Raw genomic sequence first — 14,561 nt, forward strand, 5'->3', positions numbered from 1 at the left:
CTTTTGTTCTTTTGGTCTAATATGATATCCTTTTTATTACTCTAATTTCAGCTAGTTGGCACAATTATTGGTCCAGTTCCTACTTTTCCATGGCATATATGGTGGTTACTTTCAACCATTGATCATGTCATCAACACAGAACTTGGTAATGATGTTTTCTACAATGCCTCAATCACAAGTTTGAGTATTGAATCTTGACTTTAAAACAGTTGGAAGTTTTGTTGACAGTTGGAAAAAACATCAAGACTGCAGCTTGGTTTCAACTCGAAGTCTTACTACTTTGTGCATAAAAGAATGTACTGTTAATTCCCAAGTGCAAGGAAGAAACTGGGAAAGATTGGCATATGATTCAATTCAACACATAGCTAAAAAAAACTAACTGAATAAAGTCATGTCTCTCTTAGACAGCAGGTAAAACCTACTTTCTTTTTGCATTTCAATTTATTTCAGTGAATGTATTTTGATTTCAAGATCAATTCAAAGTCAGTATTAGTAGAAGTCATTATTCTTTTGTACAGATTTGTTTTATTTTTCCTCAATACTATTTCAACTCACTGTGATACAGGTGTATATTTGCTACATCAATTTAAGAGTCCACGTTGTTATTAATCAAATAATCAATAGCCTCTTTTATTTTAGAAAAGTTAATTATTTTTACTGGTTTTCTGAGTTTCTTTTCCCAAGCATGCTGATGAATAGATTTGCAGGAACACAGCATTGTTTATTATACAGGTGGGGATCGAGTTATGAATTTCATCGAGTCTCAATGATTTCAGCCAATGAGACAATGCAGACTCTTAAATTATTGTTATGACTTGTGACTGAGATTAACAGAGCGAAATCTGCAGGAAGGCAAGCAAATTACACAGAAAAGGTTCTAAGAATATTCAAGATGCCAAGAGTGTTACAGTTCCCTTGGCTGATCAATGTCCTGAAGTAAAACGGTAAAAGACAAGGATAAAGTCCCATATGCACCGCACTTGGTTGTTTGATGTATGTAAAATGGTTATGCCCTCAGTTTTCTTGATGTCTAATTCTGGGCTCGAGCATTGGCTTGGTGTGAAATGGTCAATGAGGTATCTCAAAGGTACAAGCACACATGGTAAGGTGTACAAGAAAAATGCTGGAAAGATATGGCTCGAAGGGTTTGTAGATTCTGATTTTGCTTCAAATCAAGATTCAAGAAAGTCTCTCACTTTCTATGTTGTTACAATAGTGGGGGCACATTGAGTTGGAAGCCTCATCAGCACCAAGTTATTGCCTTCTCCACGTCTGATGCTGAATTCATGGCAACTGTAGAAGCTTTTAAGGAAGTAGTGGGAGCATTGCTTAAACTAGTTGAACATTGATACAAGCTTGTTGAAGTTATTTGAACTAAATCATCATGAGCTTTCCTTATTACTAGTCCTCCAAAACACATCCAGCAAGCAGTTCATCATCTTAGTTTCAGATTAGTATTGTATTTCACATCTGTGTAGAAAGAAGATCATTTTGAGAGTTTTGAGAGCCTTGAGTGTGGTTGTACAAGGGGTTCTCGGGTTTGGTTCCAAGGGTACAGAAAGAGTGAGTTTGGTGAGAGTTTGGTACCAAGAAACCATTGAAGATCTTCAACTGTAACAAAGATTGTATTGCTGATTCTCTATAGCGGATTGCTCACGATGATGCTCAAACTGGATGTAGGTCAAATTGGCCGAACCAGTATAAACCTTGGCGTCCATTTCTTTACTGTATTTTCTTTACTTTAATTTCGATTTGTTGCTCGGATACTTTGTGTTCTGTTCTTGAACCTGTGGCCATCTATATCAGCATGTCACAAACTTCTCTGATATAAATACATAATAGTGAGGTTTTCTATTTGAGATTGCTGAAATCATTGAGGGTGTATTGAATTTGATTGATATAGTGGGACTGAATCAAGTAAAATCCTCTCTTGTTCTTTTACTACACTATTTTATTTGTTCTTTATCAGGCTAATGTGTTGTGTTAGAGTAATTTGATGTTAATGTAGTTCTTTATTTTAATTTCTTTAATATGTATTTTGTCAGAATAATTTCTTTAATTGATAAGTATGTATAATAGTACTGAAACAATAAAGAATTTATACAGAAGTTTGGATACAGCCAAGTGTATAGTGAAATTTTATCGTCCAATATTAATATTTGATGCATTTAACCTTATACTTTTTTTTTTCAATGTTGTATTGGTGGCCTTAGCTCTGTAAATTCCATAAGAAATAGGCTTGTGTTAATTCAAAGTCAGGAATTCAAACCCCTTAAATAATATAAAAATATGGATTTAAAGAAAGTTTTCACTAAGGTAATTAAAAAAAAGTCTCATTTTCCGTTGAGACTTTTCTCTTGGCAATTTCATGGAACCTTCACACTCTAATTGACAGTATTATTGAAAAGAAGAAGAGATTATCTTTTATTGGAGTAAGGTGTGCCAAGTAGAATAAGTGTAAGAATATTAAGTCATTAATAAGAATATCTTTTATTTTTATTTTTTTGTATTTCAGTATATCCATTTTGATCTTCTTCTCTTCCTAAAAAAAATGAGCTCTTTAATAGAATTGGTGAAAACATTGAGAGTGTATTGAATTAAATTAAATTAATATAGTGGGGTAATTGAGGACCTCAATTGTCTCTGCCTTGAACAAGCTCCTGTGTTGCTATAAAAGGGTTGTCCTGTTTTCTGAATTCTGATGTAGCAAGACATGGTATTTCAGGTTTTACAGTTAATTTAGTTAGCAAATGTTATGTTCTCAGAATACATTATTTGATTATTTGATGCTATTTTTGTTGGTGATGATTGTTATTATTAATTTGATCTATGAATTTATGATGCTTCATAATGAAGATTTTAAGAAAAGAGAACAAAATCTTGGCTGAGAAAACAAACACTAGAAAAGCAACAAAACTAAAAATTTGCCAAATTTGAATTAAAAGATGCCAGATAGAATATTTGCAGCAGCAGAGATAACAGCTCCGGTTATGGCACATTGGGCTACATGCTCGTGTGACGACTCCTCCACCATGAGCGCCATCGCCACCCCCACCAAAACTAATAAACATTAATTCAATATTCTAAGTAGTAAGTATTCATTCAATCACTAGTACCATGTATAATCATTTTATAATTTGTGACCTGAAATTGAATACACTCCAGCAGCCAGTCCTGCCATGCCTGCCACCAAACCAACATATACAAAAGCAAGAATACAAATTCAAGTAATTAAAAACATTGATCTAATAATGAAGCTGCTTTCACCTGACAAGAGACAATTAATTATTAATACATATTATATCAGTTTACATTATAAGAGTGGATATATATGTACAGAACTTCTGTAAGTTTCTCAGGCTGTAACTTGAAGCAATTCCTAGCTGCAATCTCCCCAAGCTCAACTAAGCCAGGATCCCTGACATGAGGCTGCATTGGCATAGTCTTTATCAACTCATGAGCTTCTTCCAATAGTCCTCCCTTGCCTAAAAGATCAACCATATATATGATCCCATAATGATTGACAGAAGGCAATAGCCATTCGTCCTTCATGGAGTTGAAACACCTGTGGCCTTCTTCAACTAAGCCAGCCTGATTATAAGCAGACAAGAGGCCCTTGTATGTGACTAAATTTGGGCAAATATGGGCGTTTTTCATCTCTTCAAACAACTTGATCGCGTCAATTGCCTTGCCATTGCACCACAGCCCGATATCATTGCAGAATAAGCAACCAAATCAAATCATTTTGCTTTTCAAATCAGTAAAGAAAAACGAACAAGACAAACAAAGAAGAAGAACATGAAGATCAACAATGGAGGAGTATCAAGAACTTGGCTATCTGGGCACCTGTTAGTTGGTCTAGAAATAGAAAATCAGTCTACTTTGTTAGAAAAAATGTGACTTTCTTTTCTTACCCTTATATAAATATATTTATATTGCATATTATGTGATTAACTTTGTATAGGTTTATCAGCAAGTCTGTTTTGATTAACTTTGAAATCTTGGATTTTTGTTATCTTGGCAGCTGTTTGTTTGGTTAGAAAATTGAGAATTAGTCTACTTTAGGGGAGAAAAAAAAAGTGACACACTTCTAAGAGTCTATACTTGCTATGTATGTGCTATATATATGTGTGTGTATGTGTATGTTATTCATAGTCAGTTTCTTTATCCATCTAAAGAGGATTTGTGTAAGTTGATTAGATTTTTGCTTGGATAGTCAAAGTGGATGATTTAGATTGAAAAAACCCAAAGTCAAGACAAAGTTTCCTTGGAGGAAGAGTTGGAATTGTTAGAGGCAGCAGTGGATATGGCATTTGATGACCAGCACTCTGTTGAATTTTCGAGGAGAAGATAGAGTCTAAAAGGAATCATCTTAAAGAGTTGAACTCTCAATGGGAAGATGTCACTGTTAAATGCTTAGCTTTTCATGATAAGTAAGCTCATATCTGTGTAATTGGCAAAGACATGTCTCTTGTTATTATGCAGAAAGGATGAACTCTCTGAACTTTCCAAAGTGGCATCAAGGAAATCTTAAAAGAAAGTGACTACTTAGAGAAATGCTTTCAATAGCCCTTGTTAAACATTGTGGTTTTAACTCTCTCTCAATATTCAATGCTAACTTCATCCATGAATCTGATTTATGTTCAAGCCACTGGTATTTGTTTGTAGCTCATAGAATAAAGAAGGAAAAAACATTAAAGGAAACTAAAGAATCACCAATTCACAAGCTCTCTCTTAATTAGGAGACTTTAATCTATCAACTGTCAGAGATTTGGTTTACAAAATCTACTCTTGTTTTTTCCATCTCCATCAATTGGAGCCATTCACAACAATTGATTACATACTAAAATAGTTTCATTTTTGTTTTAATATAGAAAATGCAAAGACCCCAATTCAACTCTCATTTTAATAATACATAATATATATTCAGGGAAACATTTGATATAATATTCCATACAATATATATATATATATATTCAGGGAAACATTTGATATAATATTCGAAATTCAATCAACTATTTTTTTTAGGAGTCTTTTTGCATTTCAATTTATTTCAGTGAATGTATTTTGATTTCAAGATCAATTCAAAGTCAGTATTAGTAGAAGTCATCATTCTGTTGTACAGATTTGTTTTTTTTTCCTCACTACCATTTCAACTCAGTGTGATACAGGTGTACATTTGCTATATCAATTTAAGAGTCTAAGTTGTTATCATTCTTTTTATTTTAGAAATGTTATTTATTTTTACTGAATAGATTTGCAGGAAAACAACATGGTTTATCATATGGTTATGCCATCAGTTTTTCAGTAGATATATGTCTAATCCTGGGCTCGAGCATTGGCTTGGTGTGAAATGGTTGATGAGGTATCTCAAAGGTACAAGCACACATGGTTAGGTATACAAGAAAAATGCCAACTTCATATGGTGTTGGCCATTACAGGTGCCTCTGTGCATTTCTCTATTAAAAGCATACGATAATAATAATTAACATTGTTTGTTCTTATCATTGAAACGTAGTAGTTGGATCCCATAATAATGTGTCTAATGTCTTTGTGCTCTTGCTAGGGTAATTAAATATTGATAAACGTTCTGAAGGCTAACTTTTCTTGGCAATTTCCTGTAACCATATTGTATCTACATTAATCATATTCTATTCTCATACCACTACAGCTTTTGTCTCTCTCTCTCTATTTTCACTCTTATATTATTTTAAGTAGTTATGCATAATAATATTAAAATATATGTATGATAAGAGAGAGACAAAGTTGGAGTGGGTGCACCTAATTTAATTTTATCATACATATATTTTAATATTATTATATAATAAATATGTTGGATTTGGACACCAACTTGTCATGTTTAATTGTCACACATCAGCATCAGTATCGGGGAGGAGACGGCTTCTACTACCTTTCGAGCTATCCGAAGGAGAAGAAGATGTACCATGTTATAGCAGCAATGGAAAATTAAATAGAGAAAGAAAATGTTTCCTATTTAGTGTACAAACTATATTCACCTCATTGGCTGCTAACACTTTATATATTGGAAATAATTGGTTTTCATTAGATTTTTTTTTTATTGTTTTCTAATACTGTTAATTTTAAAATCATCTAAATAAGATAAATATATTAAAAATAATAAAGTTATCTAAAGTCATCTAAATAAGGTAAATAGATTAAAAAAATAATAAAGTTATCTAAATAAGGTAAATAAATTGAAAATAAAAATAATAATAGATAAGAAATACTAATTTTGCATCACGTATTTTAAAATTTCATATTAAAGTATTTAAATTATTCTATCAATTAAGTTTTAAAAATTATAACCAAAAGATATTTATCTATTTAAATTTATTTATTTTTCTTTCTTTTATTAATTATTTATTTTGTCACACTTAATAGATTTTGTTTAACCAAACATATATATGTAATAGTGGCATGAAACATAAATATACATATTTCTCATTTTGTCCTTTAATTTTTTAATGAGAAATTACTTATTTTCATTGTTCTAGCCATTAATAGAATAATACATATTTATATATAAATTTTGTACTTTTTAAGTTAATTTTAATTAGATAATTAAAATTTGATCAAATGAACTTTTTAAATTAATATTTATTAGAATTTAGAATTTAAATTAATATTTGATAAATCAATTTTAAATTCATACTTTTAATTTAGAAATTCTTAATATTTTATTATATTGAATATTTTTTCTAAAAGAAAATTAGAAATAAAAGTATTTAGTTTAAAAAATAAAATTACCATATATAATATATAAATTAAAATATAAAAAATACCAAAATTTAAATTATTATGAGCACTAAATTCAAAACTAATAAACAACATCAAATAATTTACTTTAAATCTATAATGCATCATATTTTTATATATAAAAAATGTGTATCTAACTGATTTTTGATTTAACGATATTTTTAATTAAAACTTATGATATTATTGATTTCTTTTAAGACTATAGACAATGTTTGGTTTATTTTTTTTAAATATATTTGTATAATATATAACATTATTTGCTTATATAAATTAAAATGATAGTTAAAAATATAATAATTTTTATGTAAAACTAAATAAACGATTGCTTATACCGAGTATATATATATATATATAGAAAATAGAAAGACCCCAATTAAACAATATTCCATACAAAAAAAAAATGTTGAAGGAAGGGAATCATTTGATATAATAATAATAATATTCACAAGTATTAATTCTTAAAATATAAAGTTGTCCAATATGAAATAATTGGATACAAATATACAAAAATGGTTACTAATTAACCAAATCAAGTGATCTGATGTCTTATTTTCGGTTCTGTGTGTGTTTTTATTATTTTATTTATTTTTTAATAGTTAATAAAAGCTTTATCGGTTAGTGCTTTATTGATTTAATATGGAAACCATGATAGACTCACTGAAACACTCCTAAAATAAAAAGCAGTTCTTGGCAACTTCTTGGAACCATCTGTCCATCACTATGGTGGCATTATTCAAAAGAAATCTTTTTTTTTTTAAGGAAAAGGGACATCAAACGTAATAATGTCCAAATTATTGGATCACTTTTTCTTGGCAACTTCTTGGAACCATCACTATGGTGGCATCAAACGTAATAATGTCCAATGAATTATTGGATCACTTTTTCTTCCAAAACAAAAACATAAACACTTCTCTTATACTTCCACTACTCCTTTTTCTTCTAACCTTCTTTACCATACACTACTTCTTTCTCGCTCTCTCTCTCTCTCTCATCTCTCTCTCTCTCTCTCTCTCAAGAACAGAAACCATGGCTGACTTAATGGTGGGGGGAGCTCTTCTCTCTGGTTTCATCAATGTCATCTTTGATAGGCTTGCTTCTCAAGAGGTACTTGACTTCTTTCGTGGAGACAAACTCAATCAAAAGCTGCTCAAAAGGCTGAAGACTGTGTTGCTATCAGCTAATGCGCTGCTGAACGATGCCGAGGAGAAGCAGCTTGGAGACAGCAACGTGAAGAATTGGCTTGATGAGCTTAAAGAAGTACTGTATGAAGCAGATCACGTGATGGACAAGATCAGCACTGAAGCTCTGCGACTCAAGATGGAGGAAGATGAACTCGAAAGCACAGCAAGTAAGCCCTCCCACTCTGTCTTTAAGAAACCATTTGAAATAAGTGCTGTGAAATCTGAAATCGAAGAGATCCTTGATACTCTAAAGGATCTTTTAGAACAGACAGAGTACCTTGGTTTGAAAAAAGTAGAGCTGAAAACAACATTACATAGACCACCTGCACCTTTGTTAGATGATTCTAAGGTTTATGGAAGGGAGAATGATAAAGAGGCTATTGTTAAGCTAGTATTGTGTGATGATGTTGGTGACCATAGGATTGTCCTAATTCCTATAATAGGGATGCCTGGTATTGGCAAAACTACACTTACTCAAAGTGTATATGACGACACCACTGTCCAACAACACTTTGACTTGAAAGTGTGGGTAACTATCTCCGAAGATTTTGATGTTTTGAAAATAACTAAACTTATTTTTGAGGCAATCACTAAAACAAGATGCGAAGCAAAGGAGCTATATCAACTTCAAAATGAATTGAAAAATGCTTTGATAGGGAAGAAGTTTCTTTTTGTTCTCGATGATGTATGGAATGAAAATTATTTGTTGTGGGACTCTTTGAAAAGCTCTTTTCAATCTGGCAATCAAGGAAGTAAGATCATTGTGACCACGCGTAACGAAGATATTGCTTTGATGATGAGGACGATGCATGTTCAGCCTTACGAGCTTAAAGAAATATCTTACGAAAATTGTTGGAAGTTGTTTGCAGAACACGTCTTTGGTACTATAGGCTCCAATGAGGTACATCAAGACTTGGAAGAAATCGGAAAGCAAATTGTAAAAAAGTGCAAGGGTCTTCCTTTGGCTGTAAAATCGATGGCTGGACTTTTACGATCTATGTCCACTAGCGAAGAATGGAGACATGTACTGCAAAGTGATGTATGGGAGTTGCCCAATTGTCTCAAACTAGGAATTGTTCCAGCATTGTGGTTGAGCTATCGATTTCTGCCTCCTTATTTGAAACCATGTTTTTCTTATCTCTCGTTATTTCCCAAGGATTATGAATTTCAGAAAGATGACAGAGAACAAATAATCTTAATATGGATGGCAGAAGGTCTTTTACAACCTCAAAAAGGAAAAAGGATTGAAGATGTTGGAGAAGAGTACATGAGTGCTTTAATAGCAAGATCATTTTTTCAAAGAAACACATGGGATCGTTCTCTTTCTATGCACGATCTTATGCATGATCTAGCTATGTATGTATCAGGTCAGTGTTGTTCTATTTATGATAGTTGTAATGACTTCCACAAGCTAAATGGTAGCAAGACACGCCATCTATCATACATGAAAGACTTAAAAGATACAATAGAATTTGACAACTTTTCTAGAGTGAAGTATTTGCACACCTTGTTAGTTTTACCATTGCGATATACATATCCATCGCAGGAGACACAATTAAAGCTTGAAATTGTGCTGAAGGATGGAGGATGCTTAAGATCACTTTCTTTGTCAGAATCATGTATCACAGACTTGCCTGATTCAATTGGCAATTTAAAACATCTCAGGTATTTGAATTTGTCTTGGACAAAAGTTAAGGAATTACCTCATTCAATTTGTGGATTGTATAATTTGGAAACACTCTTGTTGTCAAGTTGTGGAAACCTCACACAATTGCCTGCCAACATTTCCAAGTTAGTCAACCTGCGTCATCTTATGACAAGATGGACTCCTCTAAAAGAGATGCCACCGAAGATTTGTAATATGATAAATCTTCAGACGTTAAGTAATTTTTTTCTGTGTAAAAATGATGGGTCCAGGATCAAAGAGTTGGGCAAGTTGGATAATTTGCATGAACGCTTGGAGATTTCAGGGCTTGAATATGTTAGAGAAGTGAGTGATGTTTTGGAAGGCAATTTGAAGAACAAAAAGTATCTCAATGAGCTCGTTCTTTCATGGAACGGTGTGGCAGATAGCTCGACAAAGGAAAGAGAAGTTCTTGACGCACTCCAACCACATGTAAATTTAAAGAAACTCGTAATTAGAGGTTATAACGGTACATGCTTGCCAGATTGGGTAACAGATCCATCATATTGTAACTTGAAAAAAGTTGATCTACACTGCAGAAATCTTTGCTTGTCATTGTTATCATTTCGGCTGCTAAGTTCATTGATACATTTTCGTGTTTCCTGTCTTGATATGCATGATGAATTTCGTAGTATTCCTTTGAATAAGCCCTTTCCATTCTTAGCAAGATTAGAGCTTGATGGTACTGATATGTTGGATTGGTCATTTATTAATACAAGTGATCAAAGATGTGAGATTTTTCAATGTTTAAAGCAATTTGATTTAAAGCGTTGTGGGAAGCTGAGTGTGGCGCTACCTATGTGTAATTTTCCATCTTTAGAATATATCAATGTTGCATCTTGCGATGAATTGGTAACTATATTTCCAACAAGTACTCACATTGACTCTGCATATCCTTCCCTGGACTTGTTGAACACAATGCATTGCTCAAGGTTGGAAACCTTTTCAGAAATGGGATTGCCCTTTACTTTACAACGTCTACGCATCGCATCATGTGATAAGCTCATGGAAAACCGCATGAAATGGAATTTACAAAGACTCCCATCATTGAATTCCTTAGAACTCTGGCATTGTGGAGAAATGGTGGATTCATTACCAGAGGAATGGCTGCTCCCACCATCTTTAAGATATCTTAAGATCTTTGAATGTAATAACCTCAAAGCTCTGAACAGCAAAGGCTTCCAACACGTCACCTCCCTTCATCGTTTAGAACTTCTTTATTTGGAAAAGCTAGAGTGCTTACCAGCAGCAGGACTGCCGCAGAGTGTTACTTATTTGTCCATAGAAGGATGCAGTCTGCTAATTCCCAGGTGCAAGGAAGGAACAGGGGAAGATTGGCCCAAAGTTCAACACATTCCTAACATACTAACCGAAGAAACAGAACATAATAAGGAAAACTTAGGCGGCAGGTAACTTTCCTTGTCATTATTTTTGTAAATGTATTTTGATTTATAGATTAATTCAAAGATTGCAATAGTAAAAATATTCTGTATATAATATTAATTAAATAATAAATATTCTGTATATATAAGTAGCTAATGAGACTAAGAATTTGGTGTTTAGCTGATTTGTTCTCAAGCCATCCACGTCTCATTATTATTATTATTTAATACAGAGTATTTGAAACTTATGTACTTGCAATTGTACAAATAAATATAAAACTTTCTTTGATTTTTTAAAATTATTCTTTTTTGCTGATTTTTTGAGTTTCTATTTTCAAAAGTACTAATCAATAGATTTGCAGGTACACTGTTACTTATTTTGCTAGGATTGATGATTATGATGATTGATTGGGCTTCTTTAATTTGGTTGGTATTTCTCCCTTTGCTGCTACTATAACAGAGTTATGACTTGTGACTGAGATTGGCTGTTGTATTGTTGTGAACATTATTGCTTAGAATCATCTTTCTTAATTTCATAATGTTTTGTGGGTGAGAATGTGATAGTGTTGTAATCTTTATGATCATGTGATAGTTTAATTCCCAAGTGCAAGGAAGAAACAGGGAAAGATTGGCATATGATTCAATTCAACACATAGCTAAAATACACTAACTGAATAAAGTCATGTCTCTCTTAGACAGCAGGTAAAACCTACTTTCTTTTTGCATTTAAATTTGTTTGAGTGAATGTATTTTGATTTCAAGATCAATTCAAAGTCAGTATTAGTAGAAGTCATTATTCTTTTGTATAGTTTGTTTTGTTTTTCCTCAATACTATTTCAACTCACTGTGATACAGTTGTACATTTGCTACATCAATTAAGAGTCCAAGTTGTTATTAATCAAATATTCAATCGCCTCTTTTATTTTAAAAAAGTTAATTATTTTTACTGGTTTTCTGAATTTCTTTTTCCAAGCATGCTGATGAATAGATTTGCAGGAACACAGCATTGTTTATTATACTGGTGGGGATCGAGTTATGAATTTCATCGAGTCTCAATGATTTCAGCCAATGAGACAATGCAGACTCTCAACTTTGTGGGATATATTTATATATATAGCCTTGTTTAATTTGGTCAGTATTTCTCTCTTTAATTTGTTGCCATTGTGTATCATTATTATGTTACAGAAAATTGTTGTTATGACTTGTGACTGAGATTAACAGAGCGAAATCTGCAGGAAGGCAAGCAAATTACACAGAAAAGGTTCTATGAATATTCAAGATGCATGATGCCAAGAGTGTTACAGTTCCCTTAGCTGATCAATGTCCTGAAACTGAAGCAGAAGTAAAACTGTAAAAGACGAGGATAAAGTCCCATATGCACCGCACTTGGTTGTTTGATGTATGTAAAATGCCTATGCCCTCAGTTTTCTTGATGTCTAAACCTGGGCTCGAGCATTGGCTTGGTGTGAAATGGTCAATGAGGTATCTCAAAGGTACAAGCACACATGGTAAGGTGTACAAGAAAAATGCTGGAAAGATATGGCTCGAAGGGTTTGTAGATTCTGATTTTGCTTCAAATCAAGATTCAAGAAAGTCCCTCATTTTCTATGTTGTTACAATAGTGGGAGCACAGTAAGTTGGAAGTCTCATCAGCAACAAATCATTGCTTTGTCCACGTCTGAAGCTGAATTCATGGCGACTGTAGAAGCTTGTAAGGAAGTAGTGAGAGCATTGCTTAAACTTGTTGAACATTGATACAGGCTTGTTGAAGTTACTTGAGCTAAATCATCATGAGCTTTCCTTATTACTACTCCTCCAGAACACATCCAGCAAGCAGTGTTTTTACCGCTGGCTTTGCCTATGCACGCTAACTCAGTTCACCAAGTTAGTTTCAGATTAGTATTGTATTTCACATCTTTGTAGAAAGAAGATCACTTTGAGAGTTTTGAGAGCTTTGAGTGTGGTTGTACAAGGGGTTCTCGGGTTTGGTTCTAAGGGTACAGAAAGAGTGAGTTTGGTACCAAGAAACCATTGAAGATCTTCAACTGTAACAAAGATTGTATTGCTGATTCTCTATAGTGGATTGCTCATGATGATGCTCAAACTGGATGTAGGTCAAATTGGCCGAACCAGTATAAACCTTGGCGTCCATTTCTTTACTTTAATTTTGATTTGTTGCTCGGATACTTTGGGTTCTGTTCTTGAACACAAAGTATCCGAGCAACAAATAGTGACAAACTTCTCTGATATAAATACATAATAGTGAGGTTTTCTATTTGAGATTGCTGAAATCATTGAGGGTGTATTGAATTTGATTGATATAGTGGGACTGAATCAATTAAACTCCTCTCATGTTCTTTTACTGCACTATTTTATTTGTTCTTTATTAGGCTAATGTGTTAGAGTAATTTGATGTTAATGTAGTTCTTTACTTTAATTTCTTTAATTGATAAGTATGTATAATAGTACTGAAACAATAAAGAAATTACACAGAAATTTGTATACAGCTAAGTGTATAGTGAAATTTTATCGTCTAATATTAATATTTGATGCATTTAACCATGTACTTTTTTTTCAATGTTTTATTGGTGGCCTTAGCTCTGTAAATTCCATAAGAAATAGGCTTGTGTTAATTCAAAGTCAGGAACTCAAACCCCTTAAAAAATATAAAAATATGAATTTAAAGAAAGTTTTCACTAACGTAATTAAAAGAAAGTCTCATTTTCCATTTAGACTTTTCTCTTGGCAATTTCATGGAACCATCACACTAATTGGCGGTATTGTTGAAAAGAAGAAGAAAAAAAAAGTATCTTTTATTGGAAAAGCTTTCTTAAGATCTCTATCTTTAGTAACCTTAAAGCTCTAAATGGCAAAGGTTTTCACCACATCGCCTCACTTCAACGTTTGGAACTTCGTTTATTGGAAAAGATAGAGTGCTTACCAGAGCCCCAGACTCTTACTACTTTGTGCATAGAAGGATGTAGTCTGTTAATTCCTCAGATTCAACACATACCTAATAGATAACTTTCCATGTCTCTACTCTATGCAACTACTTTTTTTTTCAATTTATTTCAGTAAATATATTTTGACTTCAGAAATTCAAAGTCTCTAATAGTGAAAGTCATTACTCTTTTGTACAATTTTTTTTTCAATACTATTTCAACTATCACTCTGGTGCAGGCATTATATACATTTGCTATATCAATTTAAGAGTCTAACATGTTATTAATCGAATTATAACTTGTTAAATTGTATTAGTTTAGGGCTAAATATGTGTCTACTGTGGCCATTTAGACCTTTGGCATATATCAGAAGCTCACATGTTCCTTGGTGACTTCAAATTAAAGATCCCTCTCAAATCCATGTTCATTCTTCAAGTCATAACAATTATCAAGAACAACTAGTTTGATCTTTCGTGTCATCTTTTTTTATTTGGTCTAATATGATATCCACTTTATTACTCTATTTGCAGCTAGTTGCCACAGTTATTTGTTCAAGTGTCTACTTTTCCAAGGCATAAATGGTGGTTACTTTCAA

The 14,561-nt window shown here is 32.7% G+C and overlaps 2 protein-coding genes across 6 annotated transcripts in view; both read left to right on the top strand.

Moving 5' to 3' along the window:
• The window catches only part of LOC133783339 (putative disease resistance RPP13-like protein 1), a 34,442-nt gene extending 32,496 nt beyond the window's left edge, over positions 1-1,946 (top strand). For 3 of the 4 annotated variants that reach the window (XR_009870864.1, XM_062222951.1, XM_062222953.1), the window contains 3 exons: positions 52-145; positions 210-411; positions 708-1,946. The gene's annotated coding sequence lies outside the window, so the exon portion shown is untranslated. The remainder of the gene's footprint in view (positions 1-51; positions 146-209; positions 412-707) is intronic. The other variant, XM_062222952.1, reaches the window with a different exon arrangement.
• Positions 1,947-7,553: 5,607 nt separating this feature from the next.
• Positions 7,554-13,526, top strand: LOC133783345 (putative disease resistance RPP13-like protein 1). Of its 2 annotated transcripts, XM_062222960.1 has the most exons (5): positions 7,554-11,051; positions 11,387-11,450; positions 11,617-11,726; positions 12,021-12,155; positions 12,260-13,526. In XM_062222960.1, the coding sequence occupies exons 1-2, from the start codon at positions 7,612-7,614 to the stop codon at positions 11,430-11,432; spliced, it is 3,486 nt and encodes a 1,161-aa protein (XP_062078944.1). In that variant the 5' UTR covers positions 7,554-7,611; the 3' UTR covers positions 11,433-11,450; positions 11,617-11,726; positions 12,021-12,155; positions 12,260-13,526. The 2 variants fall into 2 exon arrangements, with proteins under 2 accessions (XP_062078944.1, XP_062078943.1); XM_062222959.1 differs by having other exon boundaries at positions 11,387-11,726.
• Positions 13,527-14,561: the final 1,035 nt, after the last annotated feature.

This window comes from Humulus lupulus, chromosome 6 (assembly GCF_963169125.1).
Source record: "Humulus lupulus chromosome 6, drHumLupu1.1, whole genome shotgun sequence".
NCBI lineage: Eukaryota > Viridiplantae > Streptophyta > Magnoliopsida > Rosales > Cannabaceae > Humulus > Humulus lupulus.

Excerpts from the sequence above, each read along its gene's own strand:
- LOC133783345 (XM_062222959.1), top strand. The coding sequence starts at position 7,612 with ATGGTGGCATCAAACGTAATAATGTCCAATGAATTATTGGATCACTTT. Across the intron at positions 11,052-11,386 it reads AAGGAAAACTTAGGCGGCAG|GTACACTGTTACTTATTTTG; the intron begins GTAACTTTCCTT and ends ATAGATTTGCAG.